At 36.6% G+C, this 27,795-nt stretch overlaps 5 protein-coding genes and 2 long non-coding RNA genes across 7 annotated transcripts; 4 read left to right on the plus strand and 3 right to left on the minus strand.

Annotated features, from left to right (window-relative positions):
- Positions 1-1,479: 1,479 nt before the first annotated feature.
- Positions 1,480-4,853, minus strand: LOC112198988 (MDIS1-interacting receptor like kinase 2). The gene is made up of 4 exons (XM_024340061.1): positions 4,604-4,853; positions 3,958-4,013; positions 1,913-2,759; positions 1,480-1,826 (listed from the first exon to the last, which is right to left on the minus strand). The coding sequence occupies exons 1-4, from the start codon at positions 4,851-4,853 to the stop codon at positions 1,480-1,482; spliced, it is 1,500 nt and encodes a 499-aa protein (XP_024195829.1).
- Positions 4,854-5,242: 389 nt separating this feature from the next.
- On the minus strand, positions 5,243-5,830 carry LOC112198989 (MDIS1-interacting receptor like kinase 2). Its single transcript, XM_024340062.1, has one exon. It carries the CDS (start codon positions 5,828-5,830, stop codon positions 5,243-5,245), a length of 588 nt encoding a protein of 195 aa, XP_024195830.1.
- Positions 5,831-8,812: 2,982 nt separating this feature from the next.
- LOC112198532 lies at positions 8,813-9,495 on the minus strand. The gene is made up of 3 exons (XR_002936006.2): positions 9,326-9,495; positions 9,103-9,162; positions 8,813-8,926 (listed from the first exon to the last, which is right to left on the minus strand). It is a non-coding gene; the product is annotated as an uncharacterized LOC112198532 (long non-coding RNA).
- Positions 9,496-15,531: 6,036 nt separating this feature from the next.
- On the plus strand, positions 15,532-24,143 carry LOC121052806. Its single transcript, XM_040518687.1, has 7 exons — positions 15,532-15,812; positions 16,039-16,221; positions 17,627-17,728; positions 18,692-18,766; positions 18,925-19,018; positions 23,144-23,752; positions 23,874-24,143. The coding sequence occupies exons 6-7, from the start codon at positions 23,147-23,149 to the stop codon at positions 24,141-24,143; spliced, it is 876 nt and encodes a 291-aa protein (XP_040374621.1). The 5' UTR covers positions 15,532-15,812; positions 16,039-16,221; positions 17,627-17,728; positions 18,692-18,766; positions 18,925-19,018; positions 23,144-23,146.
- LOC121052805 lies at positions 19,412-22,855 on the plus strand. Its single transcript, XM_040518686.1, has 5 exons — positions 19,412-20,643; positions 20,753-21,889; positions 21,992-22,097; positions 22,188-22,328; positions 22,394-22,855. The coding sequence occupies exons 1-5, from the start codon at positions 19,412-19,414 to the stop codon at positions 22,853-22,855; spliced, it is 3,078 nt and encodes a 1,025-aa protein (XP_040374620.1).
- Positions 24,144-24,221: 78 nt separating the features above from the next.
- LOC121052654 lies at positions 24,222-24,661 on the plus strand. The gene is made up of 3 exons (XR_005809714.1): positions 24,222-24,290; positions 24,392-24,505; positions 24,614-24,661. It is a non-coding gene; the product is annotated as an uncharacterized LOC121052654 (long non-coding RNA).
- Positions 24,662-24,689: 28 nt separating this feature from the next.
- LOC112196992 lies at positions 24,690-27,414 on the plus strand. Its single transcript, XM_024337513.2, has 8 exons — positions 24,690-25,189; positions 25,395-25,685; positions 25,809-26,086; positions 26,161-26,334; positions 26,460-26,567; positions 26,702-26,771; positions 26,864-26,962; positions 27,044-27,414. The coding sequence occupies exons 1-8, from the start codon at positions 24,773-24,775 to the stop codon at positions 27,137-27,139; spliced, it is 1,533 nt and encodes a 510-aa protein (XP_024193281.2). The 5' UTR covers positions 24,690-24,772; the 3' UTR covers positions 27,140-27,414.
- Positions 27,415-27,795: the final 381 nt, after the last annotated feature.

Here is a 27,795-nt window from a genome sequence, read left to right on the forward strand (position 1 = left end):
ATGCAGCAACATGACTTCTCACATCAAAACGGTAACTTCTCCCCACATGTGAGCTACACTAACAGTGAGAATTACTCCCAGCAAAGCTATTCTGATAACAATCTATGGCATGAAGAACAACAGTTGACCACACATTCAGCAACAACAAAAGTTACAACACTGATCAAAGTTACTCGGGCTCAGTTTGTCAGATTTGTGAAAAACCAGGTACTTTTATGCAACAAAATGTCAATTGTGTGTGAATGCAAGTACTATATGGTGGTTCTCAAATGCAGGGCTACTCTCAGATTTCAGTAACAAGAGAACATGACAATGGCAGTGATTCACAAAGTGAAATCAATATTGAAGGTACTCAAAATGTTTCACAGGACGAGTATGTGAGTGCAAGTGAAGAAAAACAGGAAGAAGTGGTTTCAAAGGAGGTGTGAGAATGGTGATGAGGGAAATCAGCTGGAAAAGTTTGTGGAGGAGAGCTCTGATGAAAAAGACACGTTTCCCTTTGAACTTTGTTTGCCTGATGAGGACAACTTAATTACAGTGGTTGATTACAAATCCTTGTGAGCAAAATCAAGTGAAAGCTGATGGTGTAAGCCTAAGTGCAGCAGTTGATAGTTCTAGTAAGCCGATGGACACAAAAATTGAATCAAAGATGCAAACTCTTCTCAGGTGTACAAAAGTGAAGCCATTAATGATGTTAGTGATAAAAGCAGTTCCAGTAGTTTGAGCAATGACATGTACAAGCACCACAAGGCGAATGATGTAAGATGGGAAGCAATTCAAGCTGTCCGAGATAATGATGAGATGCTGAGTTTGAATCATTTCAAGTTGTTGAACAGACATCTAATGAATGGTAGGCAAGCTAGTGAGTCTACAAATTTGTGGCAATCACTTCCTCTCATTCCTCCTGGCTGAAAACACATTCTCTGCAACCTACTGCTTGGGGATCCCAGCACTAGTTTGAGGGGGGATGTTAACAGTATAGAAGAGAGTCCAAGTCAGAAAGTCAAGGTCAAAGGTGCATGCATCAGCTAAGTAGTATAAATAGGGATAATCACTTTTAGCTAATCAGTTGCAACCATCTGTACAAATACCAACAATTTCAGTACCAGTTGCCTCTTACTTTTATCTGTTTCTGCGTCTTCAACCTCTAGTTAGGTTTTCAATTTTCGCCATTGTTGCTTTACCTTCAAGCTTTCATCATCATGACCTTGATTTTTAGCACAATATACATGTGAAACTAATCGCTACATGAATTGCTTCTCGTTCTGCACCTTATCGATGTTTTTTTTTTTTTTGTGCTTTTCTTTTTTACTGAAGTATTGCTGCAATTAACTTTGCAAATGCAAAAGCAAAAGATTGTATGAAAGAGCAGAATCAAAGATTTTATTCTCACCATAAACAATATACATGTGAAAACTAATCACTACATGATTATGCAAAAACAAGATCATCTTATTTCTATGACACAATATTCAGATACTAATTAAGGAGTTGTTCAAGAGTAATCTCTGGTAGTCTAGAGGAATTTGCAGGTTGAGAAGATAAAGCTTGAGAAACCATGTGCATTGTTGGCCTGGATTGTGGATGGGAATGTCTGCATGCAATTGCTAGCCTTGCAATTGTTATCAGTTCATTCTCAATATTTGGTGTAGGAGGGGGGAGGCGTTGGTCCAAAACATCATTTAGCAATACATCTCTGTTGGCAGATGGAGTCGAAAAGGAGGACATGAAATCAGCCAGCTGCTTTCCCATTATCACTTCCATTGCCAGCACCCCAAAGCTATAAACATCACATTTCTCGGTAACCTTTGTTGTGTAAGCAAGCTCTGCCAAAAACATTGAGGAACAGAGAGAAATTAATATGTAGACCAGTATGAAAGTTAGAGAACATTTCTATCAACTACTTTATTACCTGGTGCTATGTAGCCATACGTGCCTGCCCCAGCAGTCCAATTGGATGAGTCTGGATTTAAAAGCTTAGCAGTGCCAAAGTCTGAAACAACGGGCTCATATTCGTAATCGAGCAGTATGTTTTTGCTTGATATGTCTCGATGCACAACAGGTGGAGAGAAATCATGATGCATATAAGACAGGGCATGAGCTACACCTTTCACAATCCTCACCCTTGTGCTCCAGTCCAGTTTGTCAGCTTCGCAGTCTTTGCTCAAGATTGAAGCCAAGCTACCTTTTTCTAGATAGTCATAGACCAAAAAAGAGTGACAGCAATGTGAACAAAAACCACGAAGTTTCACAATGTTCTGGTGCCGTATCTCCACTAGTGCCCTTATTTCGCTAAGGAATTCCTTCCGAGGGGCCTCCTCACCGTCAAGTATTGGGTGGAGTTTCTTCACTGCAACTACGCTGCCTGATACCGGCTTTGCCTTGCAAACACTTCCGGATCCTCCCTTTCCAATGCAATATACAACATTGAAATCACTGGTTACCTTGATGATTTCTTCGTACATTCTTCTTCCATCAAAATCAGATATGGAAAAAATTTCTTCATGCTGCATATTGTTCTGCTTTGTGTCCCGCTCGTTTATTCTCGTTCTTCTAACCAAAGAAATTCCAAGGAAAGCAAGTAAAAGTGCTCCCAATTTAGGGAATATGATTATGAAAACAAATTTTTGATCCTTTGTTGACTTATGCTTGTTATCCACAGAAGGATTGCAGGGCTGGAGTCCTATTACATTGCCACACAATACTATATTCCCTTCCAAGGGAGCATCTTGAAATGCTTTATTTTTGGGTATAGGACCCTGCAATTGATTGTAGGATAAGTCTATGTACAATAAGCTAGGCATGTTTTCAAAAAGTTGTTGGAATGAGACCAGAAAGATTATTGTGGGAAATGTTGAGTTTCTCTAGGCTTTTCATATTGCTCATTTCTGATGGTATCCTATCCTAAAGTGAGTTATAACTTAAATCTAGTTGGAAAAGATGAACTAAATTCCCGAACTGAAAAGGAATTTCTTGGCTGAACTTGTTTTTGCTCAAATTCAAGTAGTTTAATTTGAGGGGAATTTGATTCTACACCCAAATTGACACACCTCTTTTAGAATAAACCCATCCATAAGAGTGTTTTAATATACACCCAAACCAATTAATTAGATTTATGCAAAATAAAAAACCTATTAAATAGACAAAATAATAAAACCCAATGTTGTTAAGAATTACTGAATCTGCCACTTTCAAATTCTCATTCACCTATTAAATAGGATTGATAATAAAATCCAGTAATGTTGCTGATGGAAGTCGATCATGAAACGGCTGCCCATAGACGTCGCCCAGAATTACTCAACCCTTGATTTCAGCAATTGATAATTCTCCTCTGGGTTGGAGGTTACGTAACTTCACATTGAAAAGTGTAATCTGCACATTCAAAGCTGGTGTCAATATCTCTACAAGCTTGTGATATAAATGGATTGCACAATCAGAGGTTGGTGGGTTGCCTGTGTTCGACAGCATATCCAATTGGTACGGTTGATGAGTATTGTGATTGCTATCTATTCAAAAGGTGTGTGTGCTCCTGACGAAGAGGTATTTGTTTTGTGATGGTTCTAGGTTTTTGATATTGAGTAGGTATGATAGACTATACAAGTTCTTGATTGCAGGGTTTTGTTTCATCTTCTTGTTTCTCAATAGATACTACAAGTTAATTTTGATGGCTAAAGAGTACACCCACCTGGAATTTAGGTGCGACCTTCTCAAGTTTGGACGTGTTATGACTGACAAGTTAAGGGCTGAAATTACTGAAGTGCGCTTGATCTGATTGCACCCTCCATCATCTACAATAACATGGACCCCATTATGAAAAATTAATGAACATGGAATATTGATTCTATACCTACGCCTATTGGAATGGGGAATCAAATTTCATTCAAAAAAGGGAAGAAAAAAAAAGCAAAATGACATACCTTGATGAGAGGATGTTTAATCACTACATGATAGGAATACCTCCACAAAAGGATGTTTAATCAGATTGAGAAATCTACGAAATCTAATAGCAATATCTACACAACCACATCTACTTAAAAATAGCAAATATAAAGATCAAATCTGAAAGGAAGAGATATACAATAATTAAGACCATTAATCTTTTTAAATAAGGAATATCTACACAAACATATCTCCTAAAATATGGCATCAGTTACATACAATAATTAAGGCAATTGATCACGTTGACATATTTAATAATAGGATTATCTACACAAACATATCTACTAAAAAATGGCAAATATATAGGTCAAATAAAAAAGGGAGAGATATGCAATAATTAAGGCAAGTAATCGTTTTTAAATCAGGAAAAATAAATTGATGATATTAAATTCTAATTTGTGTTTATAACTGATGCCATATTTAAATTATAAAAAAAACACCTATATTTGAGGAATTTTTTCCTTCTTTGACGAGAAGGGTAAAATAGTCAAACTAAAAAAAGAGAAAAAAACTTAATTATAGACTTAAAACCTATACGGTAGGTTTAATTATGTGAATGAGTGTAGATTAAAAGAAAACATATGATTGGGTTTCCCTTAAAAGGAGCTTCATTTTTTGGGTTTTTTCTAATTTTCTCTTAATTTGAACAACTCGCCTAAAATACTTGGAATTGACCCATTCAGTTTGTTGGTGGATAGGTCAATGTATTCAAGATTATTCAGTGAATCAAACTTCGAAGGTATATGACCCCAAAGTTGATTGTCGTTCAACATCAGTTTCACCAAAGAAGACAATTTCCCAAATTCCTTTGGAATCACCCCTACCAAACGATTTGAAGAAAGATCAAGCTCATGAATTTGGGTTGCATTGCCAATTTCAGGCGGTATGCTGCCGGTAAGGTTGCTTCCTGCCATCCGTAGGGTTGCTAAGTGCAGACATTGTCCCCAGATGTGTGAGACCTCACCATAGAAGTTGTTGTGGCTTAGGTCAATAAATTGAAGATTTGGATAAGCATCAAGGACATCAGATATATTTCCTGTCAAATTGTTCCCTTCAACACGAATTCTTACTGAACTCTTGCAACTGTTCAAGCTTTTAGGGATAGGACCTATCAAATGGTTGGTATGTGCACTAAAGTACTTTAGTGATACACCACCGCAAATATTTAAGTTGGGGCAAGTAACCAACAAAATTGTTAGTATCCAGTTGCAGAGTAGTCAACTTCATGAGATCTCCCATCTCTTGGGGGATGGGGCCTGAGAGTTGGTTATCGCGAAGGAATAAGAATTCTAAGTTACTCAAGTTACCAATTGAGGCGGGAATGGAACCACTGAGTTGATTTATCGCCAACTCTAAATCCACCATTAAGTTCAAGTTCCCAATATCTTTCGGAATGGTTCCTGAATCCTGATAGGTTATTTTGGTAGAGAAAGAGATAGACAAGGTTTGTCAGATCACCTAAAGATGGTGGGATTGAGCCAGAAAGTTGATTTTCTTGTAGATACAAGGAAGCCAGGTTGTGCAAATTGCCTAGGGAAGCAGGTATAGAACCAGAAAGTTGATTCTCATGGAGATACAATGAAGTCAGGTTGTTCAAATGACCCAGAGAAGCAGGAATTGGACCTTCTAGATAATTGGCAAATAGGGCAAGCTCGTAAAGAAACTGAAGATGACCTGTCTCTTGAGGAATTGAGCCATTTAACTGGTTTTCATTTAGGTGCAGGACCTCAAGATTTTTTAGATGACCAATTTCTGGTGGACTTATTCCAGAAAACTGATTATAAGACATATCAAGATAGATGAGTTTGGAGAGGGAACTAATCTGAGGCGGGATGGCATCAAAGAGATCATTCAAGCTGAGGTCAAGATATTCAAGATTAGGGAAGGACATAAATGAAAATTCATGCAGCATACCTTGGATACCAGAGTTGGTGAGGTTTATCCTGTCGACACTTCCAGCAGTGTTGCATGAAATGCCTGTCCAAACATTGCATGGACTTGCATTTGCTTTTGGATTGCTGGAATTACTAGGAAATTAAGTCCATGAGGTCAGATTATTCTGGGTTTGGTTTTGAAAACTGACTTTCCATTCTAGAAGGGCCTCTGCTTCACTGGAACTAGAACTAGAACTAGCAGAAGGAAGAGCATTGTTTGGTGATGAAACCAGTTGAGCATACAAGATAACGCAAGCTAAAAAGTAAGCTTCACCATAAAAAGTTGATGTGCTCATGTTTTTGAATGTGTTGGCTGTATGAAATTCTTTAGTACTCGAGGGCTTTATTTATAGTGCTCTGCATGCATTAGTGGCATTAGCTAGTGTTCTACGTGTGCCTTGGTTCAGAATTGAAAAGTCTGGTTTTATTTTGCTTTCTGAACTGATTTGGGAAGACTTTGGAGCTTTTGTTTACTTGAGTCTAAATCTCTGTCTATTATCCCTGAAATTGAAATCAGAAACTTTGTAGCGTTTCTTTGATTTCAAAATGAAAGTTCTAATTAAGAATAGCCAAAGAAAATATATTCATTATTTTATTTCATGAAGTTACCCCAAAGTCTCTGTCTATATCCCTCAAGTTGAAATTGGACCTTTGCATCTTGTCATTGATTTCAAAATGAAAGTGATAGAAGTAAGAAGGGCCAAAAGGAAAATATTCATTTGTTTTTTTAATTCTTGGCGTAGAATTTGCATGGTGAACGGATCAAGACAAATCGTATTTCCTACCGTTTTGCTACTGTCAGCGGTCCACTACACGTACAGTGCGGTTGCTATTTCCTAATTAAGGCCCAGTTTGGGATTGATTTTGGAGCTGCTTTTGGGACCAAAAGTGTTTTTACAATTTAGTTGGGCTGTTTGGTAAAACCTGTAGAATCAGCTTCCATCCGAAAGCGCTTCCTCGAACCGCAGAAATCAGAAAGCTCAATTTCTTAGCTTTGGAAATCTGCTTCTGCGGGAATCAAGTTGAAGACGTGGAAGTGGTTAATGAAATTTCCGATATTGGCAAAATTGTCCTTCTGGTTCACGTCCACATCCTTTGCTCTTTCACTGCTTCTTCTCTCTTACTGGCAAGAAGCCAACCCATATCATCAAAGGTATGTCTCTCATCCTCCAGATCCAGGTGCAAAATTTAAAGCAAGATGAATCATTCTTCGTCAATTCTATATGTATTTTGCAATTTTTGGATGATTTTCTTTCTTCTCCTTTGTCGTCAATATTGTATTAGCCCATGGGTCTCCTCCAAATTCAATTGCTAGAGCCATTTGGAATTGATATCTGATGGGAATTCATGTCTGTTTTGAGTTAGCCAAGGGTTAGTATTTCATGAATGTATGGTTTTTGCTTTGTTAGTAATTTGTATAATGATTCTGAAAGGGCCCTACAATTTTGTTAAAATTGATATGGCAATGCTGCAATTGATATCTTCTGTTGTTAATTGAGGACTTTGGGGTTGAGCATCTGTTGCAATTGGTATCTCAGATTCTCTAAATACCAACTCAGGCCAGTATCTATAGCTAAAAGTTTAAGCTTTGAGATGCCTAGATGGTTTTGATAGATTTAAAAACTTTGAATTGGGAAAGGGAAAATAAGACCTGTGCAGTCGCAAGCTTCATCTACAGATTACAAAATTGAAATGCTCATTGAACTTTGACTATTGTTGTACTATTATTACAATTGGTAAGTGATCTCCAAAGAGACTTGATCACTACTCTTGTACGACAAAATCATTGTATTTTAACACAATGTTAATGTTAAACCCCTTTCAAATTTATCGACTTATTTCTCAAGCAAGTTTTCAAATGGATGTGCATCTCTAATTCAAGAATTTCATGTTTGTTACCCAGAATTGCTTCGGTCCAAGCAAAATTGCCCAAATTATGTATTTTATTAGTATTTTTAGCATTTATGACCGTTTTAGTGATTATATCCATTCACGACACTTTTATCTACTTATTAGCATTTAGTTGTAAATTTCAAGTGACTTTAATATATTTTGTGTAATGGTTCCCGTTGAACTATGGTCGGAAAATTAATCCAAATATTTTAGACTTATTTTGTGTAATAGTAAAACATAATATGCATATTGAAGGGTTTAAAGTAAATCTTTTATTCGGTCCAAGCAAGGGTAGAAGGATAATACATGTGAATTTTGTTTATTTGCACTAGTACAAAAATTGAATCAGACGACTACTAAAAATTGTCGTCTGATGCGGAGCTGACTGTCGTATATCTCGCTGCCGTCTGATGAAACATAATTTAGAGAACTGTCGTCTGAAGAACTCAGCATGCATGTCGATAGCTTGTCGACATCATTAACTGTCGTGTGAACGTCACTCAGACGACAGGCAACTTAAGAACCCGTTCTGTGATTGTGATTCAGAAGTCTTTTTTTTTTTATAACTGTTGTGTGACTGTTATTCACACAACTATTTTGTATAGCATCCGTGATCTGTACTAATCTCAGACGACAGTTTTTATTTTGTGGCTATTGTGAATATTATGCTGTGCTTTGAGACGACATATTGAGCGTTTAACGTTGTGTTATAACATGTTGGACAATGCTTTGTAAACTCTTCCATTTATTCTTGATGTCTAATTGTTACAAAATATATAACAATCAAATTAATTCAAATCCCACCACATATTAAATGAATTCAGTAAATTGATACCAAACATAATTATTTCCCAAATATTCATACACTATTTTAGGAGGGTCATTTGTACATTTGCCTTCTTTCTCTGTATCTATCAACTTTTGCTCTTTTCTACATTATACAATGCCGATTACATTGGAGCTCCATGTCTACGAGTTGAGCTACTGTCTGTGATCCTTAGGACAAGCCTGGTGCTTGCCATGTTGCTTAGCCTGGTGTTGGCACCAGTAAGAACGGGCAACCAATACTCTTGTCCAAGAGCAATTGGGGAACAGGTTGTCCCCTTCTTTGCTAAGAAGAGATTTGTGCTGTGTGAACCAAATTAAGTTTCCCATTTGTCCTGTAGACAATGCAAAAGACTTTAATGTACATTATGCATTTCCAGAAAAGTACTCCATCAGCTACTATGTAAACCTCGGTCCTCTACTAACTCATATGAATCACAAGTACTAAAATGAATTGTCTAACAATATATGAGAGTAAATGTAAGACATGATTGGTCGATTAAAATTGTACCTTAGCAGTGGTGAAATAATTTCACTTTGCAAAAACAGTTCCCAAAAATCTCATTCTAGTCTGGAACATATATACAAAAAATCATAATCAACGTCATATGTCTTTCCTTCAACAACCATCTAACCAAATAACATCAAGACTCATGCTGAAAGAATACTCAAATTAAGTAATGTATAACCAGCCAACAGTTCAAGTACCAGATTCTGAACCGAAACAAAAGTACCTAAGCAGATGTATTTAGCTGGAGGAGACTGCAAAACCTCAGCATTTGGACCGATATAGAACTGTTGTTGATAGGTCGACTTAGCTGAAGGGCTTCTCCAGGTATCTTGATGTACTTATCAATTTCCTTTTGGGCTACATTTGCTGTAATTGAGATCTCCTGCCATATCAAACCACAACCTATTGGTAAGAACTTAATGAGTAACTGAAATGGCTGCAAAATTCAAGGACACAAGAGAGGTACAGCTATCGGGAAAGCAACTAAACCAATGGCCTCTATGATTTGGAATCAGATGTAGTTGACAATACAACTTAAAGATCCTCAAAAGGTGAATGCGAAAAAAGGAATAGGATCACAGGGATTGGTAAGCTGCAAACATGTTTATGACCACACAGTAGCAACTAAACTGAAGAATTAAACAAAGAATAAGAAAGCTTATGTTTGCAGTATCAACTTTTATGCACTATAGTAAATTGAAAAGACATACTAATATCAAAAAGCAATGTTTATGTGCTCTGAACTTTACATGAAACAGATATTTATGCCCTTTGAATTTGATAACAAATTAAGAGAAAGAAAAGAAAAGCAATGTTTTTTAGTAAGCATAAAACTGAAGTGTTTTAGGCAAAAACTGAAAGCACACATTGATTTTTACTAAAGAAATAGAAATATTGTAAAATATGAATGATTTCAATATCATGAAAATAACGACGTTAAATTTGCTCTAATTTTGATATGTACCTCTTTCAAAAGAAACACAAACTGATTCCCCCTCCTCTCTTTCTCACTGCAAAAGGAAACCCCATAAAACAATTACATCAGACGCTACTAATCAGATAGATTAAAAAAAAATCCTCCAACTTCCAAGCAATTATAGAAACAATTCCAACTGCTAATTCCCATGATCACTCATAATATTCTAGCAAAATTGCACAAATCATATATCTTCCCTCTACCAAATCAACCTCAGATCTTAATCACCACCCAAAATATATATATATATATATATATATATATAGACACACACACACACACACACACACAAAGAAGGCCCAATTTATTGCACATTGAGAAAATGGAAGCAAAAGTAGCAGACCAAAAGAGAAGACACAGACCTTACAACAGCAGCAAGGGAAATCTGCATACAAAATCAATCCCAATAATTTTTAAGCATCGCAACAGATAACACTGCATCATGAACATGAAGAATGAATAATTTCCTCAAAACCACATACAATAAAAAAGAAAAAGAAAATTAAAACCTTCCCCGAACTCAAAAGGAACACACAAATTCAACAAAACAGAAATTTAATTACTTGATCAGCCAATTGCAGCACCTTTACCTTGACATAATCTTTTTTCATCAAAACATTCCTGATTATCAGAACATTCCTGATTCGCTTGGATAGACTGATTGGAACCTCCAAATTTACTCACTTGACCTCTATGCTTTTTACACCTCCTATCAAATTTTCAAATACTAAATTTACTCATTAAACCTCCTCACTAAAGTTCCTCAAATAACCTCACTCATATAATTTACAAACAAACTAAGATCTTTATAATAAAAAACTTAGTCATTTCAATTATTTAATTACTCTATAAATCTTAATTACATCTCCATTCCTTAATCAGACAATATAAATCTCTTATCCAATAAAAAAAAATCAAACACAAGGTATTGAGTGTTAAAAATTAATAAAAATAAAATAACGTACATATTTACTTTTTCTTTTTTAGCTGTGCAAAAAAAAAAGATTAATCATTTTTTCTTAATGTTTCTCTATTTTTTGTACATGATTAATTATTTAAATATTTTTTATTTATTTTTATTTGCTAGCTCTGTTTTTTTTTTTTCTTCTTTTTGCAAATATAATAGATATATTTAGATTTAGGTCATAACACAATTTATTTTGTTCTCCATAACCAATATGCGTTCAATATGCATATCATACATTTTTATCTTAATCATAGTTTTATTTCTTATTAAATATATATGAATACTTTAATGAGTATGTAGTGAAATTGGAAAATTAAAATAGATAGGGAAAATAATAAAGAATGCAATCTAATATTATTGAATTGTAAAGTCTAGAGAAAATAAATATAACAATTTTTTTGGTATAATTATTATCCTTAATAGTCATTTTATAGTAGGTTATATATGTCATTTAATAATTCATAATAGAATAAGGTCAAGTGAGCAAATTTGGAGGTCCCAATAGAAACTCTCTAACATTAATGAAAAAAAAAGTGAAAAAAAGCAGTTGGTCGATCAATGCACTCACACATGCATGAAACAATCTGCCGAATCTAACTACTTCTCATATCTAATTCCACAAAACACAGTCGAAATGGAAAACCACACAGAACCCACATAAAAATAAAAATAAAAAAAAAGCCAAGTCTCCCACAAGCTGCCATACACATGTTCCACTGAATGTGTAGAGAGCCTTGCTTATATGCATATCTGAAAACATGGAAGTAGATAGTTTAGAAACAAACACAACACAGCGACTTTGACAGTTGCTACTATATACAAGAAAATTATGAACAAGTCCCCTACCAAATAAGTCCAAGGCGAGGCCTAGACTACGACAGACGTGGATGACATAATCTAGTGCAGAATTCTATTCTGATGACCTTAAAATGGTTAATGATGTGACCGTAATGCAAACCAACCAAGCAGGTAATTAACAATGGCCATCAATAATAGATATGTCACAGTTATCATCAATGCCATAACCCTGAGAAAGAGGTCACATACATTCAAAATTGAGCATATAGATATGATAAGAAATGAAGCAGAAAACTAAAAGAACGAAAAGGTGATTACTACTTACAACTGAAGTTTATACTTCCTGAGCAGAGATGATCCTGAACTAACAGTACCATCACCCTTTAGCCAAATCTCGCACAAGGCAGCTACTAAATATCCTATTGCAATTCTCACAACAACTCACACGTGAGTGGTGAATCTGATTTTGTGAGAAGGGGTGTAAGCCAGTAGCATGCAAAATTTCTCCAAGGCAAGACAACTAAGTACTAGCCAGTTGCAAACAAGCAGTCAGCAACTGATAGCACAATTTTGCAATGAATTTTTCTGACTTTTAATTCCATATATGTTTATTAGAAAGCTTAAGGAGCAAATAGTATAATGTACCTTGGCAGTACACGTATCAAATTAAGTGCAATGCCTTGCTAACAACACAAAAAATCCAAAACATTAACAGATGACGACCATAGAATGATATATGGAGAAGTCATGAAAAGAAGTAGTAGTAGAAGCAGGACACATTTATGAGCACATTACAAGCATGCTTCTTATGTAACTCACAATCGGATGTAGGAGGAGGTGGTATACATTCACCTCCTACATGTCCTTATCAGATTCTTTATTTTTATATGGAAAAGGGAGTATTGTGTAATTAGAGCATACAAGTTATGACAGTAGTAGGTCAATGCTTTACCTTTGCACTACTAGAATAATGTCATTAAACATCACCACTATTAAATCGGTCAGGATTGCACCTGATGTTAAAACCGTGCTAACATCAGTTTGTGAAAAAAACCGATTTCTATTGTTATTAAGGACATCAGTCACCAACTTAAACGATGAGAAAAGTTTCGTTCGAAAAATTTTAAAAAACGCGGAGGGACTAAGTTTAAAAATTTGAGAACCGCGGGGACCAATTATTTCATTCCCCCCAACACTTGTATTTTTTTTCCGCTTTCTCTAAAATTTCGAACCCTATAGCTAATAACGATCGACTCTCACAGTTAGACTTCAGCAGCTCATTCACCTTGTCGGCTAACCTCCTTCTCCAAGCTGACCTGCGTCGAGTCCAGACCTCCTTCTCCAACCTAAGCCGACTGGAGCCGCCTCCAACCTAACCCCGAGTTCCCCTGCCTCACTCTCTGATCCCGAGTCCCCGATCTCGTTCTCCAAACCTCAAGCTTGAGATCCGATCTGACCTTGAGCTTGAGATCCGATCTGACCTCGAGCTTATTAGCCGACCTGAGCTTGTCATTCTCCAACATCTAGTCTCGTAGGTCCTCGCTCTCTCTTCTCTTAGTGACCACCAATACTGATTTTCTGTCCAGTTTTGATCTAAAGTTCAGTTTTTTTTGTTTAATTCTTGTGTATTTGAGTTGGGTTTGTCTTTGAATAGCTTAAAGCTGTGGTATTTTGAGCTGGTGCATGTTGATTGTGTTTGATTTTAGTTCTTGCACGTGTTGGCTGTCAATCTGCAGAGGAAGATCCTAGATTGAAGGTTTTCAAGAAGGAGTGGTTTGAAGGCAAGGACTGTCTTGACATTGGCTGCAATTCTAGGATCATTACTATACAAATCGGTAGTTATTCTTGCTTTTAATGATCGTCATTGTGTGTTATGAGTTTATTAGCTATGGTTTATTGTACTTTTCCTCTTCTTCTAGTCAAATGGAAAGAAGAGCATCAATCTGGGTATTTGATTGTCGATTCTGTTTTTTTTCCTTCTGAATTCGCATGCATTGGTTTGTTGCTTTTGTTATAGTGGTTTGATGCTGTTCTTTGGTTTTCATTGTAGTGGTATGATGCTGTCGTCTTTGAGTTTTGGATAATAGGATTTTGAATAGAGATAAGCAGAGAGGATATTTAGGTTTTGGGGTAAGTTGAGGATTTTGGTGTTGTTTATTTTGATGTTTACGTTATCTCATCACATGCACACACCTTGATGGAAGTAAACATAAAGGGTAATTACTAATTTGAATGTTGGCTTCTGCTTTATTCATTGTTCTTTTAGTGGTCAATAACAATCAGTTAGGAACATTTGGTTTTGTTATGAACCTTGATGTTGGATATGAACAGAAATAAAGAAGAAGAAAAGTTATGTCGGGGAAATAGATACATTTCAGTTTTCAAACACTGCCTTTCCATGACTTGATAAGCATGGTAGAAATGGTTTCAACATGGGATTTGTTGTTGCCATCTATGATTGTGATTGCTGACCTTGAAGTAGTCTGTTCTGCTAAGTCTTGTAGTCTCTATTGCTTTCATTCTGGTGTTCTACATTTCTATTTTTCCTTTTCAGCCACAATTTATTATTTGCTTTTTATTGGTTGGGCATGAACAAAATATAGTCAAATACCAAAGTTTCACAAGTTTCTTTACTTGTTGTGCAAAACCTTCTCTTTTCGTACATCCAAAAGGTTTCGGGAAACAATCTGACATGTCATCTATGCTAGATTCACAGTTCTATATTACAAGTAACAGATTGAGGGAACCAAAAGAAACTTGGAACCTGGAATTCAGCTGTTGTGCTTTATGAGTTCCTTGCAGCTTTGTATTTTAATTCTGAGTGCCTTTTTCTCTTCCATTGAAACTTAATGACCTCATGAACGTACATTTTTCAAATATTTCTAGGGTCGCATAACTCAATTTGGTAGTTGGCATCTCCATCTGAGTAGAAGAATAGCAATCCCAGTAAAGTAAAGATTATTATTTCAGTATGGAACTATGGATAAGTGAATTTTGAAGTTAATTGTTCAACTATTTGTTTGTTTTACTTTACTATGAAAAATGTGAATAGTGTCCTGCTTCTGCTTCCTTTTCTCTCTAATCAATACAAGGTAACACATGCATTCTCTTCGTTCTTATTTGACTGTCTGAGAATATATATATGTAAGTTATTTCATTTTAGAATAGTAATGCTTACTGTTAGATTACATGTACACACATTTATTAATATCAAATTAGATTACAGGTATATATATGTTTCCTTCATCCATTATGGTATGACACTATGCCAAAAAAGCCTTCAGACGACACACCTCAGACGACATAAGTTTTGTTTTATGTCGTCTGAGTTTTTCAGACGACATAATTTTTTTTTCTGTTGTCTGAATATACACTTAAACCATACTGGTTTAATTTGGAAAAATGGTGAGCATTCAGACGACACATTTGTGTAGTTGTAGAAGGTGGTGATTTCCTATCTCAAATTTGGATAAATGGTGAGCATTCAGACGACACATTTGTGTAGTTGTAGAAAGTGGTGATTTCCTATCTCAAATTTGGAGGGAATATCAAAAGTTGACCGAGTCTTTTCCCTCTCAAATAGCCACGCCCTATTTGACTAGAAAATATTGTGACATTCAGACAACATTTAAATGTTGTCTAAATGTGGGGATTGTTTTAAAATTTCCCAAGTTATTTTGACTTGTGCTATTTGACATATATCCCTCGCAATTAAGTCACTTTCGATCTGTCCTAGCCTTGTCATCACGTACTAGATCTCTCAGCTCGACCTAGAACGTTAACCCGGCCGCAAAAGCCCAAACACCAACCTCGCTCTCTCCTTCTCAGTTAGCTCTATCATATCTCGATTCTCACTCTCTCCTTCATCTTCTGACTTTCTTCATCAACCTTAGTCTCTACTTCGGCTTTCACATCCAGATTAATGGAGCTCTGCAGCGACTAGTAGAGCTATTTTCGATTCGGATATTGGTAAGCAACTTAGGGTTTCAATCATTTTTTAGTTTTGGGTTTCAACTGGGTTCAATCGATTTTAGTGTTTGATTTCGATTCGGTTTTTTTTGTTTCTATTTGGGGATGGGGCGATTGAATATCATTTTTCCTTTTATCCTCGATTCGGTGTTCCGATTACTGAAAACCCAAATCTCTCTCTCTCTCTCTCACTCATTCTCTCTCTCTGTGTCACCCTCCTTGACAGTAGACGGCGGCGGAACGGTGAAGGTTCATTGACTCTTGTCTTGGTGTTAGTTTGCTTTGGAATTTTGTTGAAACAGACGAAAAGAAAAGAAGAAGAAGAGGAGGAAGAAGAGAAGAAGAAGAGGGAGACGGGAAGAAATTGATGCTCAATTCCAACAGAAATTGAGTAAACTGATCATCCTAGGTATTCTTTGATGGGTTTGAATTTGTTTGATTTATTTTTTTGTCTGTCTCTCATCTTTTCCATTATTATACATAACCGTTTTGGTTTTTCAACTCTTTCATTTCATTGTTATGTGCATTTCTGTTCGGTTAAGCACTTATTTGTTGGGTTTTTGTGAGAGAGTGTTGGGTTTGTGTCTGATTTGGTGTTTTTGTGAGAGAGTGTTGGGTTTGTGTCTGATTTGGGCGAGAAGGTGGAGGGTGATTTTGGAAGAAATGGAAGAGAAATTCACAGCTAAAGACTATGGGGTGGGTAAGCTATTGATTCTGGACTCAAGTATTGGCTTTGATTCTGTATGTTGGATCCCTCCAACTTACTTATGAATGATCGTATTGTATGATTTGGTTTGTAAATAATCCGATTGATTTGTGGGGTAATCGTTTAGGTTGCATCGTTCTTTTTGGGGGGAGGGATTGGTACTGGAGAAATTGTAACTTGAAGGGAAGAGTTGTCTTCTTTTGGTTCAATCTAGTGAAAATTTTAACTCATGGTGGTTATCAAAAGAAGAAGAAGAAAGAAAATTCTTGAGTGAGGGTGTTATATTTGCTGAATACTTGAGAAAGAGAGCGGTTTTTCCTTTAACTACCTTTCTTTTACTGGTACTGATTCATTGGAAGATCCAACTGGATCTTAGTTTTCTGATGGAAGATTTGTTATATTTGCTACAAATGGATGGAAAGTTCCAGCCTTGACATATTTTGTAGAATTTTGCTCTCTTGAATTTCTTAGGAAAAGTATATGACTGAAGGGTGAAGCTATGGAGTTCAATTTTTAGTTTAATCATATTTACTTGTTTTGCATTCTAGATATGGATTAAATATCTCTTAAAGATGGATAATGGATACCACTTGTTTCTCCAAGTTTAAATTATTTGTACTGTGCTGTTAACACTGGGGAAATGGCAGACTATATTGTTCCTTTCTTAACGGTGCAAATGCATTCTGATCTAAAACTGAGTCCCCAGTCCTTTGTGTCCCTGTAATTTGAGGATTTTCCATATCTGTGGATCATGTGAATGCACAGAGTGATAGCTATGGTTGCATTATTATATATAAATCTTAACTGCTCACTATTTCTGCAATTCTTTTCCATATTAGGTATTGGGTTGTAGTAGTATAATATTTGACTGGTGTGAGTATGTCTCATTGGAGGCTTTACAGAGAATACGACCTTGGGTGAGATTTTTTGATTTTTTTGGTTGGAAAATTGATATGGGTCTGTTATTGATTAGGGATAGCGAATTACGTTTGGAACTAACATAGAGAATTATTGGTAATGTTAGTAAGTGATGGGGCTTACTAAAACCAGATTCACTTTTTCTTTGTGCTTTGTCAACTCCGAAATGATTTTAATTTTGATGGTACAGGTATAAGGCAAGGACAACAGCTGCTCTCAAAGTTCCAGAGTTTTAACTTGAGAGTGATCCTCTGTCTATTTATACTCAAATATGTAATAGTGCGTTGCTAAGGTACTTTCTTTTTCCTCAATATTTACTATTTCCAAAACTGGTTTTTTTTCTTTAACTTTTTCAAAGATTCATTTCTGTATAAGTAAGGTATGCTTGCAAGGAAAGACAAGATAGAAGGAAACTGTGTGGCCCTGCATCTGTGATACATATAACAATTAATAGTTTTCTGTATTATCTTGAGCTTAGTATTTTTCCTTCCCATTTGGTTTATGGTTAATGTTTTTCATCAAATCCCTTTAAAATGCTTTATCAATAATTATTGTCATAATTATTGTCAATAATTATCAAAAATTGTTTTCTGAAATCAAAATTGTGCATTTGAGAAAATAGTGTCAATATTTGAGATTGAACTTTCTCCTATTCCGTCTGCTGCTGAATAATTAGCCCAGGTCTAGGTCTGTTTTCTAGGTTTGTTTAGTGTGTTTTTAACTTGAAAGTTTGCTCTGGTAAAATGGCTAGCTTCCTAAGCAGTTTACTAGCATTAGATGGCAGTCAAAATTGGCTATTCCATTATTTTTTGGTTTAAGACTGAGCTTATTATCTTAACGCTGCACCTACTTTGATTTGGCCTGTATTAACTTGCAAAAATACAGTTCACATCCGAACTGAAAGGAACATTTAATGAGGTTGCAAATGTCTTCCAAGACTGATTCTAGCTATGATAGAAGGGTACAGATAAATTTATAAAAGAAATCTCTTGTTGTATGCCTAATTTAGGTTTAATTTGTACTGGGGATGGTTTATTTTCAGTGCAAAAGTACAATTTAGCCATTTCTTAATTAATTTCCCAATCTTTTATCTCTTGATGTATGCCTAATTTAGGTTTAATTTGTTTAAATCTTGTTGTCTTGTATTTTTTTGGTTATAATCTTGTTGTCTTGTATGTTTAAGTATTTAACCTGCATATAGCCTTTATATATTTTGGCTATAACTAATTCTATATTTTTCCCCTCTTTTTTGCAGCGTTATGTTGACTTTGGATTATAGCTTATAGGCGCTGATCTTATGTCAATACTTGGCCTTTACAAATTTGTTCAGGTATAATGACTTTATGTGGATGTCATTTTTAGATGTGTAGCCCCATGTAGAAAATACTTGTGCACTTGCTAAGCCCATGAGATCCATGACTATGAAAAGGAACTGCCATAGTTCTTATGTTTTGTAACATGTTTCTTCTGTTTTGTTGGCCTTGATAGGGAAACTTGGTGGAACAAAAGGATTTGCGAAGGAAGGCTCACTGCTAGTACTAGTATAGAGAAAAACAGAAGGCTTTTTTTCTGTAAATTTCTGGTGAGTTTTCAATGTTTGTGCTTTATACATTATGTAGTTAGCAACTATCTAATTATCCTTTTGTTCATATCTTTGCCTACACAAAATGATTATATGTTTACTGCTAGCTAGTTGAGTATAATCATAAGTTCATTTTTATTTCTTGATAGAATATTGTATTACTTTGTATAATAAAAGTTTGAGCATGGAATGAAATCTGATCATTAGAATTGTCATGGATCGATGTAATTGGTGCAGCTCTATGTGAATGAATTTGTACGTGTTAAGACCACTCTTAGTAGTACTAGTCTTAATGAGTATATTGTATAGTAAAAGTATAAGCAACGGTATCTTTGACATAGAGACAATATTTAAGTGTGTTTTGTTATATATGAAGGAACCTAAATATTTAAGATGGATAAGTCATGGATGCATGCTGATAGAAGGTCAAAGAAGTTTGAGCTAGGAGTAGCAGAGTTTCTCAAGTTGGCCGAGTCTAATGCCAATAACAAAAACAAGATTTCTTGTCCTTGCTTGAAATGTAGTAACACGAAGGGATTTTCTGTTGGAGTTATTAAGGATCATATATTTTGGAATGGTATTAATGAGAGTTATAAGCATTGGAGGTGGCATGGAGAACCTACTACATCTGCTATGAATGACAATAGAGTTGAATCTGAAACTGTAGATTGGGAACCTGGGATAGGGGAGAATGATTGGGGCTTTGGAGAAAGTGAGGATGAGCAGATTTCCGAAGACTCTAATGAGTTTTTGAAGTATGTAGAGGATGGGGATCAACCTTTGTACCCAGGTTGTACGAAGACAACCAAGCTGAATGGTCTGATTCAGACCTTCAATTTGAAAGCAAAGCATGGAATGACCGATGCTTGCTATTCAGATATGCTTATCATGATTGGGGGTCTGCTTCCTGAAGGGAATCAGGTTCCTTTGTCTTTGTATGAAGCGAAAAAGACACTTAGTGCTTTAGGGATGGAGTATGAAAAAATTCATGCATGTCCTAATGACTGCATCTTGTATAGACAGCAGCATGCAGATGCTCTTATCTGCCCCAACTGTGGTGTTTCAAGGTGGAAATTGGGTAGGGATAAAACTTTGAAAGAAGGGATACCAGCAAAGGTTTTATGGTACTTTCCACCAATCCCAAGGTTCAAACGAATGTATCAATCGACCAACACAGCTAAGAATCTTACTTGGCATGAGTATGGTAGAAAGAAAGATGGAATGATGCGACACCCAGCTGATTCTCCTACTTGGGAATTACTTGACAAACAATATCCAGAATTCAGTAGCGACCCTAGAAACCTCAGACTAGCCCTATCTTCTGATGGATTTAACCCGCATAGTTCTCTAAGCAGCAAGTATTCTTGTTGGCCAGTTATACTGGTCACATATAACCTTCCTCCATGGCTTTGTATGAAGAGGAAGTTTATGATGTTGACATTGTTAATATCGGGACCAAAGCAACCTGGTAACAATATCGACATCTACTTGCAGCCATTAATAGATGATCTGAAAGTATTGTGGGATGGGGTTGAGGGAGTATACGATGCACTAAGAGGGGACTACTTCAAATTGAAAGCGGTCCTGCTGTGGACTATTAATGACTTTCCCGCATACGGGAACTTGTCTGGTAGCATTGTTAAAGGATACAATGCTTGTCCAATTTGCCTTGACCAGACTCGACCTTATAGGTTAAAAAGAGGTAAAAAAAATGGCATTCATGAGGCATCGCAGGTTCCTACCTAGACATCATCCGTATAGGAAACAGGCTGTTGCTTTTGACAACACCGTAGAGGAGGACCTACCTCCTCTACCATTAACCGGAGAGGAGGTGTTTGCTAGAGTAGAGGGTCTGAATTGTGTGTGTGGGAAAAAGAAACGCTCTCCTCCTGCCAAGGGTGTTGAAGACCAAGGCAAACCTTGTTGGAAAAAGAAGTCTGTCTTCTTTGAACTAGAGTATTGGAAATATATTCCGGTACGACATAATCTCGATGTCATGCACATCGAGAAGAATTGTTGTGATGCCATCATTGGTACGCTGCTGAACATTCCCGGGAAGACAAAGGATGGGGTTGCAGCGCGTTTGGACATGGTGGAGATGGGTATTAGGTCTGGTTTGAACCCAGAAGTTGGTGCCAAAAGGAATAAATTACCTCTAGCTAGTTGGAACTTGATGCTTGGTGAAAAAAAAATAGTTTGTGGCTCTTTTTTTGAAATGACGGTTCCTGTTAGGTTTTCGTCAAATGTAAGGAATCTTGTCTCTATGGAGGATTTAAAACTTGCTGGTCTGAAATCGCATGACTGTCACACTATCATGCAGATTCTTCTTCCTGTTGCTTTACGTTCTGTTCTTGAGAAGCCGGTTAGGTATGCGATCATCCGCTTCTGCCTTTTCTTCAAGGCAATATGTGCTAAAGTGATCGATGTTTCGAAGCTGGAAAAAATGCAAGCAGACTTGGTTGTTACTGTTTGCTTATTGGAGAAGTACTTCCCGCCTTCATTTTTCGACATTATGATCCATCTAACTGTGCATCTCGTAAGAGAAGTTCAGCTTTGTGGTCCAGTATTTTTTCGGTGGATGTACCCCTTCGAGAGGTACATGAAAGTCTTTAAAGGATGGGTTAGATGTCGAACGCATCCTGAGGGATGCATAGCAGAGTCATATATTGTCGAAGAGGCTGTTGAGTTTTGCACTGAACGTATGCTTACTGATGCTTCTACTGCTGGAATCCCTGAAAGTTCCAAACCACGAGCCCGTAATGCATCCAAACCGCTATCAGGCGCTACCATGATTTCTGTCTATGGCAAGGAGATGCATCAAGCACATCTGTGTATATTGCAGAATACCGAGGATGCAAGTCCTTATTTCATGTAAGTCATAAACTTTTAATTATCATCAGTTTTCCTACAGTCCATGAATTGATTCAATATTTTGTTACTTAAATTATTGAGTTTTGTGTGTTTGATATTCAGTGAACATCTGGAATTGTTGAAGCTTCTCAATCCAAGGTTTTCCAAAAATGAAAAGTGGCTGAAGGATAAACAAAACCAGACCTTTGCTGTCTGGTTAAAAGAGAGGGTATGTGATCATATACTTGATTGTTAATATATAAGTTGAAAAAAATAAGATTTCAACATTACGCTAATGTAATCTATTATTGATTTGAAGGTTTCAAATGAACTGCAGTTTCCGGACAATAATGTTTCGGAAACAATGAGGTGGATGTCAAGTGGACCGAATCATGTAGTGCCGACCTTTAGTGGATACCAGGTTAATGGTGTTGATTTCAACACTAAGGAGCGGGACAATGTACGATCAGTGCAAAACAGTGGGGTTTTTTGGTGGCTGATGCAATGCAAGTTTCTAGTGCAAAGGATAAAAATCCCAAAACTAATGACATGGACTTCTATGGTGTCATACAACAAATATGGGAGCTGGACTACTACAAGTTTAGGGTACCGTTGTTTAAATGTGATTGGGTTGAGAATGTTAGGGGCATTAAAGTAGATGAACTAGGGTTCACATTGGTAAATCTGAATAGGAAAGGTCATCTTAATGATGCTTTTGTCTTAGCTAGCCATGTTAAGCAAATATTTTACATTGAGGATCCCCTCGATGCTCAATGGTCAGTGGTAGTAAGGGTGCCAGATAGAGACTATCAAGGGGCTGATTCGGATGAGGAGTTAGAAGATATTGAAGTAGAACAACAGCCATTTGAAGCAACAATGCCATCCATCGAGACTTTTGATAATATAGATGGTGATCAGCATAGCAATTATATGCGTCCTGGAGATGAAGCAATATGGGTGCAAAATGACTGCAATGAACGTGGCTGAGGGAAAAAAAAACATTTAGTGAAAGTTGTTTGTTCGTGATTGATTTGTTTTAGAATGCCTATATATATGTACTGATGTGTTTGATGAAACATGTATATTAACACTTCTAATTATGTTAGTTATTTCATTGTCTTCTGTGTTGTTTAATTTTGAGTTGCATTGTGTTTGTAATTTCATTGCTTTATGTGTTTGTTATTTCATTGTTTTATGTGTTTTTGTTTCATTTGTTTATTCACATTAATTGTTAACATATAATATGGGGCTAACTTTGTTTATTGTGTATTGCAGGTCATGGCTCCATCTGCAAGCACATCGAAAGTTGCTAGATCTATAGCCTTAAGGATAAAGGCGGTGCAGATGAAACGTAGTAGAAAAACCGTATCTGAACCACCTATTACTTCTCCAAATCGTAAACCTGCTACCCCCAAGAAAGCTGAAGCAAGACTGACAGAAGCCAACAAGGCTACCCTCCCTAGGAGAAGTCCGCGAAAACATAAAGCTACTCAGTCCAGCAAGGATGCGTCCGCCAGGAGAAGTATGCCACCGCCTAAAGCAGGAAATTCCAAGAAGGCTGTGGCAGCAAAGAAGTCATCGTCCGGTCATAAGTCTGCAACGAGCAAGTCATCAGAGGATTCGGATGATGATGATGATAACATCACTGGTGGATTGAGGTTGCTTAAGCGAGGGATGGTAACCATGAATAAAATTACTAGGCGACTGATTCGAGGAAAGAAGCTAAAGGTGAATTCTAATGCTGATGGGGAGCCAATTGGGAAGGCAGCTAAGGAGATGCAGTCATACATTGGGGTGTTGGCACGCACCAAGATCCCAATATCTATAAATGATTGGAGAAATGTGCCTTTGGATGAAAAAGACAAGATTTGGAATAGTATTCAGGTAAACAATCAGTCTATATATAAGTTGTTGCTAGCTGTTCACTGATTTACATTTCATTATTCTTATTTTTTTCAAAAAATAGTAATTAAAGCTATGATACTTTGTATTCGTTAATGTGTAGGATGCTTATGTGGTGCCAAAAGAATGGAAGAAATTGGTGATTACATCAGCCGGCCATAAATGGAGAGAGTTCAAGAGCAAACTAACGAACTGGTATATTATTCCCTATCTGGATTCTCCTAAACTTTTACAGTTCCCTCCAGATGATTATCGATCCATTGAGGTATCTGAATGGAATACGTTCGTGGCTGATAGAACTTCACAACAATTTCAGGTTTGTCTAATACCATACTTGGACAATGCAGTTGTGGAACAGTTTATGCATTATTAGTTAGTGTTTATGCAGATACTAAAATATAATGCATAATTCTATATATGCTTTATAGGTACTCCGTGAAAAGCAGAAAAAAATAGGAAGGAGAATAAGTATCCTCATCGAATGTCACGGAAAGGATATGCTAACTTCCAAGAAGAACTGGTCAGTATTCGTCTTACAAATCTATTTACAATATATTTGTTATTCTTTTCGGTTTACACCAAACTGATCATGATGTCACACGTATCTATTCATATTTATAGGCTGAAAAAATACCGATTGAAGAATTGGATCGTGCTACGATGTGGATAAAGGCCCGGCAAGACAAGAGCGGCAACTTCAAAGGGCCAGCAGTGAAGAAGAAGGTCGAAAAAATTGTAAGTTCAGTTTTTTGTAATTGTTTATTACTTGTTCTGCCTTTTTTTTTTTCCAGGTTTTGTATCCTAAGGATAATTTTTGTGTGCTGTGATTGATGTCTATATCAGGAAAGTTTGAAGAGGAAAGTGTTTGAAGGAGAAATCAACCCTGAAGGAACAAATGATGTTCTGACTTTGGCATTGGGAAATCCTGAGTATCCTGGTAGGGTACGTGGTGTTGGTGGCTTCGTCAAGCCTTCGGCATATTTTCATCTACCTAAACGCCAAATGCTAAATGTAGAAGATAGTGTCAGGGTAAGTGTTAAGAAGATACTAGCAGAAGAGAAAGAAAATATCATTGCTCAGGAAAGAGCCAAATGGGAGTTGGAGATGGAGCAACAAATTGCTAGGGAAAGAGCCGCTTGGGAGGAAAGGTTTCAGAAGTTAGAAGCGATGGTTAATGGGAAAGAGATGCCAGCTGACTCACCCAAACCTGTGACACCGCTGAATGATTTAGGCTCTGGCCAAGGCAGCTGTTCAAGGCACCTTGAAAAGGCTGGTTTGAAAGCTATTGAAATTGAAGCTACCAAAACTGCCAAGAAGAAGTTAGATTTAAGGGAGGACCAGCAGAAAGTAGTTGAGGAGAATGAAGTCTTTGTGGATGGGGAGCTGAACATCAAACTAACCTCGATTATTGAGGAGGAGGTTAGAAATGATTTAACTCCGAAAAAAATGCAGTTGTGGAGCAAGTGCAAGTGCCTGTAATTAATCGCTACCCTAGCTTTACTTTCTTTTCCTTACAATTAGTTTTCTTTTCTTTTTCTTTACAATTACATTTCATCAACCATATTGATGACATTGCTGCCTGAAATGTGACTAATGCTTACATATTTTTGGTTTGAATTAGCAGGTTCAGTCCACCAATATTGTCCAGTCAGGGTGTAAACTTGCGATAGATTCATTGGACAACATAGTGGCTGAAGGAACGATCATTCAAGTGGATGTTGACTCCAGCAAGCAAACTATCCATGGTGTTCCATTGGCTGAGGAAAATGTCCGAGTATCGATCACCAAATCTATTGTTGCTAATGCTTTGCTACCAATTCCTATTAATGATGAGATTCTGTTTGTCCGCGATGCAATTGGTACATGCATTGCTTGGCCTAGAGACTGGGTAATACCCACTGCAGCTGATGCAAAGGTAATGTAGTTTGCTTAAATTCATTTTTAACCTTTTCATTCTTACCAAAATGACCATGTGAGCTGCTATATTACATGATATAGAAATACTAATCATGCAATGTTATTTTTATATCAATTGCAGCGGGAAAAGATTAAGGTTGTGAGGAGGAAAAAGAAGGATATATATGATGATTTTTTTGATCATGATGATTTGGACAAGCTGCCACCCAATTTGCCTCCACCACTTAAGACGTTGGCCACATGGGCTAATGATAACTTGAAGGATGGGATCACCATCCACACAACCTTAGGCGAGGAATTATTTGGATATCTAAAAAAGGTCGCCATCTTCAGAAGGGATGTGTATGCCATGACCAACATGAAGGAGGTTTCTGCCAGCTGCATTGTGATGTATATGAGGTTTGTAATGCATTTTAAATGAAGCTGTTAATTCAGTGTTATTGAATGATATTTTGAGACTTGTGGTTTTACAGCTTCCTTTATCAAGTGTTGAAGAAATCGAAGATGCTTGACATGATTGGCTTCGTAGATCCTGCTAATACTGGTATCATTGGCTGTGGAAATCCGACTGAACGGGCTCGTTCTTTGTCAGTTTCTTATGAAAGAGGGAAGCCTGGTCAGATTTTTTTGGTCCCCTATAATTCAGGGTACGAAAGCTTCATTCATGCATTTTTGTTTTTGTAAATATTGACTTCTGATCTCATAAATATAGCAATGCAAGTACCTAAATCAGATTCGTGTTGGTATTGATTATCATAAATTTGAATGCCAGCGGTCATTGGATGTTGACGGTGGCAAACCCCACTGAAGAAGTTGTGTATTTCATGGATCCGCTAAAGAGGCGACTCATCACCGGTGAATGGAGAACTATTGTGGACAAGTAAGTGCAGCTAGCTTGTTGGTTTTTTGTTGGTATTATGTACAAAACGGTTTAGTCCTCTTTTTTTGGAGATATCGATTCTCAATTTATAAGTTGTTAGTTTCATCATAATTTTGTGTATTTTGTTGTTGAAGCTCCATCAAAATATTCAATGCCCAAAAACATAGGAAAGGCCGAAAGACAGTTCAATGGAAAAACTGTGCAGTATGTGTTCCCCATCTAGCTAACTATTTATATTTGCATTTTTCCAGTTCAGGCGAGGTTTATTAGGTACTGAAAATATTTATTTGTTTCAGGGCATTCCGGAGCAGATGGGTGATAAGACTTGTGGTTATTGGATTATGCATTACATGAGGGATATAGTGGAGGACAAAAACCAAGAGTGGAGTGCTAAGGTAATCAGTAACTAATCTATTGTACTAGTGATTTATTGGATTAATCCATTGTGATGCATAACTAAGCTTCTGTCCTTGCAGTGGGAAAGAAAAGCAAATCACTATTACACAATGGAGAATGTTGATGTTGTCCGGGCAGAGTGGGCAAAGTATGTTATGAAGTTCAAAGATAACTAGTGCATGTGTAGGTTAACTAGTAGTTGAAGATATGTAGCACCAACTTTTGGACATGCAAAGTTGATATATATATAGGCCAGATTTTGATTGCAGTACTGCTAGCTATTTTGCTATGTTGTTTAGTTGGTTGCCCACATTGTGTAGTGCTTTTGGTTTATTAGCAAGCAGTACTGCATGTATATATTTTGCTGGCTGCCCAGATTAGTAGATATGGGTCATTTAGAACTGATGCTGATCGATGATTAGGTTTGTGTACATGAGACGACAATGGTGGATTAATGGAAATTGCAATATGATTTTGGATGTGGATTTTATGGTTTCAGGAATAGCTAATTTTAATTTCCAGAATGCATGCATACCAATTGTACAGGGGACTACTAAAATGTGTCGTCACAAACTGCAAGCTACAACAAAAGCACACCAAAACGTGTGGTTGCAGCTGCATAGACACAACACAAAAACCAATAAGAAGTCTATTGTCTTTTTGACAATGAGACAACAGAAAATTGTAGTCTGAAAGGCAAAACAACAACATAAGTTAGTTGAAAGTATTGGCTAAAGTGTATAACAACAACAAATAAGTGTGATTGGATGTGATTACAGACAACATAAAACATATATTATTAGTGGTCCTTTTTACATTCAGACCACAAATA

Source organism: Rosa chinensis, chromosome 4 (assembly GCF_002994745.2).
Source record: "Rosa chinensis cultivar Old Blush chromosome 4, RchiOBHm-V2, whole genome shotgun sequence".
Taxonomy (NCBI): Eukaryota; Viridiplantae; Streptophyta; class Magnoliopsida; order Rosales; family Rosaceae; genus Rosa; species Rosa chinensis.

Coding starts and splice junctions, on each gene's coding strand:
- LOC121052805 (XM_040518686.1), top strand. CDS start 19,412: ATGGATAAGTCATGGATGCATGCTGATAGAAGGTCAAAGAAGTTTGAG. Junction 21,890..21,991: donor GATGCAAGTCCTTATTTCAT/GTAAGTCATAAA, acceptor TTTGATATTCAG/TGAACATCTGGAATTGTTGA. Junction 22,098..22,187: donor CTGTCTGGTTAAAAGAGAGG/GTATGTGATCAT, acceptor ATTGATTTGAAG/GTTTCAAATGAACTGCAGTT.
- LOC121052806 (XM_040518687.1), top strand. CDS start 23,147: ATGGCTCCATCTGCAAGCACATCGAAAGTTGCTAGATCTATAGCCTTA. Junction 23,753..23,873: donor AGATTTGGAATAGTATTCAG/GTAAACAATCAG, acceptor GTTAATGTGTAG/GATGCTTATGTGGTGCCAAA.
- LOC112198988 (XM_024340061.1), bottom strand. CDS start 4,853: ATGGCAGGAAGCAACCTTACCGGCAGCATACCGCCTGAAATTGGCAAT. Junction 4,014..4,603: donor ACTGAATGGGTCAATTCCAA/GTATTTTAGGCG, acceptor GTGGTTGTGTAG/ATATTGCTATTAGATTTCGT. Junction 1,827..1,912: donor GTATGGCTACATAGCACCAG/GTAATAAAGTAG, acceptor TGTTTTTGGCAG/AGCTTGCTTACACAACAAAG.
- LOC112198989 (XM_024340062.1), bottom strand. CDS start 5,830: ATGTCCTTCCCTAATCTTGAATATCTTGACCTCAGCTTGAATGATCTC.
- LOC112196992 (XM_024337513.2), top strand. CDS start 24,773: ATGCTAAATGTAGAAGATAGTGTCAGGGTAAGTGTTAAGAAGATACTA. Junction 26,772..26,863: donor TTCAATGGAAAAACTGTGCA/GTATGTGTTCCC, acceptor TATTTGTTTCAG/GGCATTCCGGAGCAGATGGG. Junction 26,963..27,043: donor ACCAAGAGTGGAGTGCTAAG/GTAATCAGTAAC, acceptor CTGTCCTTGCAG/TGGGAAAGAAAAGCAAATCA.